This window comes from Arachis hypogaea, chromosome 10 (genome assembly GCF_003086295.3).
Source record: "Arachis hypogaea cultivar Tifrunner chromosome 10, arahy.Tifrunner.gnm2.J5K5, whole genome shotgun sequence".
Classification (NCBI taxonomy): domain Eukaryota; kingdom Viridiplantae; phylum Streptophyta; class Magnoliopsida; order Fabales; family Fabaceae; genus Arachis; species Arachis hypogaea.
In genome coordinates this window covers 2711177-2717798 of record NC_092045.1, presented here as the reverse complement: position 1 = coordinate 2717798, position 6622 = coordinate 2711177, and the positions used below count along the sequence as shown (strand labels likewise).

The following is a 6622-nucleotide window of genomic DNA, read 5'->3' as shown; positions in this document are numbered from 1 at the left end:
AAGAATGAAATAACGAAAACGTACTTGATTTATCCCGTGTAGAATAATTTGAAATTTGTGTTTAATAAATTCTGACAATTTGCGAAGAAACGAGAAACAGAAACGAGAACCATTTAGCCCCCGGTTCCTGCCGTGCTAATGAGTTTGCGTTGAAGGCATAGAATTTGCAAAACAAGCATATGGTTTCAACTTATCATGCTAGATGCAATACTAAGTTCTATTTTTTCATAAGACGTAACTCTAAGCTAGTTGTAAGAACCTTGGTCAAATAAACATGCACATAATACTAATTAGGTGAAAACTCAAGTGCAGTCAACTTCACGTGAAGTTGATACCTGAAAGCCGTTAGATGATTTGACCAAATTTTTATCTAACGGCTCTCATATATCAACTTCACGTGGAGTAAACTTCAGCTGAGTTGTCACTTACTAATTAACATGCATAGGTTTTTCATGTACTAAAATCAGCTTAAGCAACTACTGCTACGTTTATGCATAGGTTTTTCATTGCGTATTGCATTACATAGTTGTATAGATGAGATTCCTATCCAAAACATTGGTGGCAATGGTTGAGATACATATGCGTTAAACCGCAGCTCAAACAACAAATTCTCTATTCCTTAACTAATAGGATTCTCTAATACATTTTTCTTCTTCAAAAAAAAAAAGGATTGCACGAGTAGAGCTAACAAAAGAAACAGAAATGGACCACTCTAAAACTTGAAGTCCTTCTTCTTTGACTTGCCCTCCTTTTCCTGCATCTTTCTTTTCCTTTTCTTTTCGTTCTGCAACAAATGACAGCAACGATTAATACATGTCACAATATCATAAGTTGCAAAAGTATGATTTTGAAGGCTGAAAGTTACATACCTCTGCAACCATGTCACTGAAATCTTCACGCTGACTACGTGCCCTCTCTTCTTCCCTTGCTTCTTCATACCTGTATAGTTCCAACATAAGTAATAAATCACACCTTGCCACTTTGACATAAAAAAGTTAACATAGCCAGCAAAATTAAGACACCAAAAAATAAATTAGAAAAAAAAACATACTTTGTAGACAAGACATTATCAAGCGATTCCAGCTCTTCCGGGAGTAAGGTGACATCCACTTTGTCCGACTTCTGACCCTTGAGCAAATCAACCTGAAAAGTTCAGAAGGCAAAAAGAATGAAAAACACTGCTCTTCTATCGTTATGTGACTAACCCCACCCCCATCCCCTCGAACAAAAATGGAGAGAACGTTTACCCTTTTGGCTCCCGATTTGTCCTGTGCGCCAGTGCCAACCACGTAACTGAGGAGAGAATAGATCATCAGAACTCAGCCAATAAACACTCATAGGGAAAAAATAAAAAAGCAATCAAATACTATTTAAAAAAAGTGCAAGCATTGCATACGTGTGTGTCGTTCCAAGCAATGTTCCAAGGGCAATTCTTTCTTCCTTCTCTTCAAGTACCTTCATTGAAAAAAATATAATGATATTATCTAGTCAAAACAGAAGTCAAAGCTGTTTTTTTTAAAATTAAAAATAAAAAGAAGAAAAGAAGGAAGGTAAGAAAAGAAAAGGAAAAAATAGAGATTAATACTCACTTGATATAGAGGCCTCTCAGGCTCCTTTTTAGGTTGTGGCTTTCGAAGGTCAATAGCTGCAGGTGTCTCAACTCCAGTAGGAGTGCTAAGGTGGAAAAAACAAAGAAAAATGGGAAAGAAATTAGTTTAACAATCATACCAGATCAAGGACAACCATCAATTGTGAGAAGAGATAATAAGCAGGAAACAGCATAACTTGCAGAATAGTTAACAATTCATGCAGTTTAAGGACAATAATTAACAGTCCTGGCAGTGAATGGGTCATTCAACAATCAACATTAATTGTACATCAACAAATAATAACAACAATAGCAAAAGAAAGGTTAGTGCGTTTCATTGATAAGATTACTACAAAACCCTTCATTTAAACCTCCATGATATATGAACACAACTAAAAATGGTGAAGTAAAAATACCTGGACAGACTATCAACTGACTGAATACCAGCTTCAAGGTCCTCTTCCTCCATTTCTTCCTCTTCTTCTTCCTCCTCCTCTTCCTCTTCTTCCTCCTCCTCTAAGTCACCCCAGTGTTTGGTCTTATCAACTGGCTCTTCCTGCATTATGGACACACTTAAATACAAATTGGAATACCACAATGAAATAAATAACTATATTTAGTTGATCAGTTGCTCCAGTATGGATTTCCAAACTAACAAATATTTATTATTTATTTCTTGCCCAAAAACATGCTTTCCACAAGTTTTGCCATCTTAAAACTTGAAAAAGAACAAGATATCAAAAACAACTACAAACACAGTATTAGTACTGATTAAGCCAACCTCATAGTTAGGCTGTTCTTGTTGTTGAACTCCGAATACGTCTCCATATAGTGGACGTCCATACTGTTAATAAGAAGACAGGTAAACTGGTCAGCAAGACAAAAGGGATGGGAGCAGTCCCATTTTGGAAATATTTGGAGAGAGAAGTAAAGGAAAGGGGGAAAAAATATAAATACTTCATCAACAGGAGGTTTGCCCCAGCCGCCAGGATGATAACCAAAGCTAGCACCAGGAGGGATGGGAGCATTCAATCCAGGTATCTTCAAATGAGGATAAGATGGTGGTGGACCATATCGCTGAAAGAACCAAATTAATGTAATCAAAGGGCTAACAACCATGAAAAAATATACAAGAACAATTCCGCGGACTGTAATATTACCTGCATATTTATCAGCCAGGGAGGAGGAGCTCCCTCAGGCATACCAAGAGCTTCTTTCAATTCATGTGATAACATGCCAGGTTTCATCTCCCTCAGTTTTACCTGTATATCAAACATCATTATGTAAGATGCAGTTCTTTCTATGCAGACACACATATAGATTCACCATCTATGACAAAATACTTAAATTCCCCTGCATGATATTTGTGCACACGGATTTCGCAAAGATACAAGCAAAAAAGCGGTTTGTGCATTTATCGTCGGGCAACACCTCAACATGGATTATACCTCAAATTCTTTCCCTTCGTGATATAGGTCCCCAAGCGATGTCAGCTTTGGCTTTGTTTGGTATTTAAAAAACGCATCATGAAGAACCTAGCAACAAAAGAAAACAAATCCATGAGAAAGGATAAAAATAGTGAAATCAGAATAATTAGAAAACTGAGAGCAGTATTCAAGCAATGCAGAATGGTAAGAAAAACGCAAAATCAGATGGAACCTGATAGTCTATGTCCATTTTCCCCATTTTTGGTTGCATGCGCTCCCTTTGCTTTTGTTTCAACTTTTTGCTGTCCTCTTTCTCGATATAAGCCTGTGTGGGACAATATTAGACAGTTTGATATGTAAACAGCAACTACAAAATGTAGAAATTAATTAAAAGACATAGGTATATAGAAAGTATTCCATGTTACGGAATGTTGAGTTCAAAGGAATAGAAAAATCAAAAGATAAGTTTTAGGAGAAAAGGCAAGATGCAAGGCTATTCCATCATCGCAATATTATCTAATCAATACTTGAAATGAGCCAAAGTCTACCAAAACTCAAGTGAATTGCATGAATCTTACTCAAACCACTACCAACCCATCAAATATAAAGTCTAAGAAAATCATAGAAACAGAAGCGCTTCCCCTCAATTAATAGATACTGAGAAACAAATATTAATATTCTGCTGTAGACACAAAAGCTTTAAAGAGTAATAAGCTAAGTTTCAAGAAGCCAATTTGCAAATAAAGCAGAATTTTTTCTCTAGGAAATTCACTTGAACGAAGTCATAACATATTAACATATGCAGGTAGAAGAATTATTTTACAAAAGATCATACTACCTGTCTGATTTTCTCAATTCCAGTGGCAGCAATGAAGTCAGGAAGCTGAAAGGGTTGTTTCTCAATGCCTCGTTTCCCCTGACAAGAAGACAATCACACAAACTGTGATGAGACATAAGTAATTAACGTGGTCATGGATTATATAGTTATGTTGCTAATATTAATGATATAAAAATTGAAGATAAGAGGAATTCAGCCCGGGAACTAAGCACAATGGAAGGGCATCTGAAAATTCAAAGCAGAACTATTAGCAACTTTGTCATCACAAATGCCCAATAGGATTATGCAAAAACGCCATATGATCATAGATCCCAATATATAAATGATAATGGTGATGATTATGATTATGATACGAGTTCCATATTCCCTTATATCTAACAGATAATAAAAGAGAAATGACTCATGGATGCCCATTGCCAAACACCTACAAGTCCGGGATTCATGATTGCCACAGCCGCTCCCCTGCAAGCATCACATACATACATATAAGAGAAACCTTATCGACTTTATCTTCCTCACCCTATCCCAACATCCCTCATGCATACACCAACCATCATATATGCTTGCATCTTTAACTTTTAAGTATTTATGCTGACTAACCTGCAAGAATTTTCTCTTCTGACACCAATGCCTAGGTACAGGAACAGTATTCCTATAAGATTTCAGGAACACCAGCAACTTTGGGTCTGCTGCAGTAGCATCCCACACCTAAAAAAATTAATAAAAAAATTGTTCAACTAAATATAATGGCCATTAGACTAAATTATAGTTGAGAGGGGGGGAGGCCCAACAACTCAAAAGTCAAAACTAATAATGATAGACAAAATATTCCTACCTCAACAACATCAGGCCTTGAGCAAATCTGTTTCAGTTCAGCAATTTTCATCCTCCTTTGAAGCTGAACATAAAATCAACATTTTCGGAGAAGTCACACACGGGAAGGTAATAGTAAAATTGGATGAACAAAAAATAAAAATAAACATATCACGAATTGCTAGACCTTTTTCTTCTTGTTTGACACACCGCCTTTCTCTTTCTGATCATCATCGTTTTCTTCCTCGTCAGAATCAGAATCGGCCTTCTTATTTGCAGCAGCATTTTCTGCTGCCTCATCCTTCTTATCGGTATCCTAGAGGTATAATAGTAAATCTTTTGTCAAAATCAGGTAAAAAAGATGCCAGAGAAGAATAAATTGAGACCTGTAACCTATATCATACCTCCGAACCAGTGACGTCACTGAAACTGAATTTCTCAAAGATCTTTCTAAATTCTTCATCCATGCCTTCATCTAGCTCTGCCTTCTCCGGCACATACTCAATTTCAACTTGCTCAACCACCTAGAGTTTAAGAGAAATAATAAAATCAATCTATGTGCATCATTTCAAATCTATAGCTCGGGTATTTTCAACCTTCTGTGTTCTAAGCAAGAAAATAACAATCTAAAACGAGAAATTATCTAATCTAATCACCTAAAATATTTCCGCAACACTAAACAGCATTAGCTCAGTTTATTTACTTCAACTGCAGCAGATTATATTTTTCAATGGAAGAATAACCGGTGCAATAGAGAGAAGAGAATGGAAAGAATTCATTATCATAGACCAGGGTGTAGTCCAACTACATAGCTCATTTCCTTTCTTTTCCCTCCAGTCCTCTTTCACCAAGCGAAGCTCGAGAGCTTCTCTCTAACTCAAAAACGCTAAAATGCAAAACGAGAAGCTCTGTTCAGCTTCGAAAACCCTAACTACGATATTGTTCGAACAAAAAGCACAGGAACATTAAGAGTCAATTCACTTAGCTCCTATCCTAATTTTTTTTCCTTTTCGATAACGAAGCCAGCACCAATTTCATACCTAATATTATAAACCACAAACCGATTTAAAAGAAACTTTATTAGAAGAATGATATGAACCTGCTTCGGATCAGTGTTCTCCTTAGCACCGTCGCTCTCTTCGGCGGTTTTATCTTCATGGTCAGGTTCCTGAGATGCCTTGTTGTTCTTCTTCTGCTTGCGGCGACGGCGACGGCGCTCGCTCTCACGCGACTTCTTGGCGGCGGCGGAGGAAGTGGTGGTGGAGTTGGCAGCCAGATCTCGGTTAGAAACAACTTCGCCGTTCTGGTACGGAAGAGTCTCCGCAGCCATGGTTGCGGGGTTTTGGACGGAAAGTGACGGAGGGATTAACAGTTATGACTTATGAGTGTGTGTGTGGCGATGAAGATGAAGGATCAGAAGAAGAGGGATTGAATAGATGAAAGGAAAGAGGAGAGAATCACAGAGGGGGAAGGTGGGTTATCGAACAATCTTCATAATTTATTTGGGCCAGCCACGTGTTATTACTTTGCTCCGTTTGGGCTTTAACTTATTAATATATCAGCCCGATTTAGAATCCCCCAACCTAACAGGCCTAGAATGAGACCCCGACATTAGCCCAATTATCTAATTTCGAAAAAAAACACCCAAGTCATAGACTTTATAATGTCAATGTTGGTTTAATAGTTAGTTTTCTAGTGCTTGAAACTCTAGACGAATTTGGAGCTGCATCGGGGTTCAAAATCAATGCAGAAAAGACATCCATTGTATTCTCTAAGAACGTTCCCAACTGCAAAAGAGTAGGCATAAAGGAGATATGCGGCTTCCATGAAGTGCCATGCCTAGGAAGATACTTAGGTGCTTACTTGACAAACAACCGAAAGAAGAAAGAAGACTTTAAAAGCATTATTGAAAGAACAAAGAGCAAATTAAAAGGATGGAAGGCCAATTGCCTATCC

The 6622-nt window shown here is 37.4% G+C and overlaps 1 protein-coding gene across 1 annotated transcript; it reads right to left on the bottom strand.

Moving 5' to 3' along the window:
* Nucleotides 1-468: 468 nt before the first annotated feature.
* On the bottom strand, nt 469-6194 carry LOC112714618 (uncharacterized). Its single transcript, XM_025766249.2, has 18 exons — nt 5766-6194; nt 5071-5190; nt 4854-4982; nt 4689-4751; nt 4454-4561; nt 3854-3931; nt 3248-3340; nt 3037-3123; nt 2749-2850; nt 2546-2665; nt 2370-2432; nt 2005-2144; nt 1590-1674; nt 1397-1455; nt 1248-1293; nt 1052-1143; nt 870-939; nt 469-784 (listed from the first exon to the last, which is right to left on the bottom strand). The coding sequence occupies exons 1-18, from the start codon at nt 5994-5996 to the stop codon at nt 713-715; spliced, it is 1758 nt and encodes a 585-aa protein (XP_025622034.1). The 5' UTR covers nt 5997-6194; the 3' UTR covers nt 469-712.
* Between the last annotated feature and the right edge of the window lie 428 nt (nt 6195-6622).

Excerpts from the sequence above, each read along its gene's own strand:
- LOC112714618 (XM_025766249.2), bottom strand. The coding sequence starts at position 5,996 with ATGGCTGCGGAGACTCTTCCGTACCAGAACGGCGAAGTTGTTTCTAAC. Across the intron at positions 3,124-3,247 it reads AAATGGACATAGACTATCAG|GTTCTTCATGATGCGTTTTT; the intron begins GTTCCATCTGAT and ends TTTTGTTGCTAG. Across the intron at positions 785-869 it reads TCAGTGACATGGTTGCAGAG|AACGAAAAGAAAAGGAAAAG; the intron begins GTATGTAACTTT and ends CATTTGTTGCAG.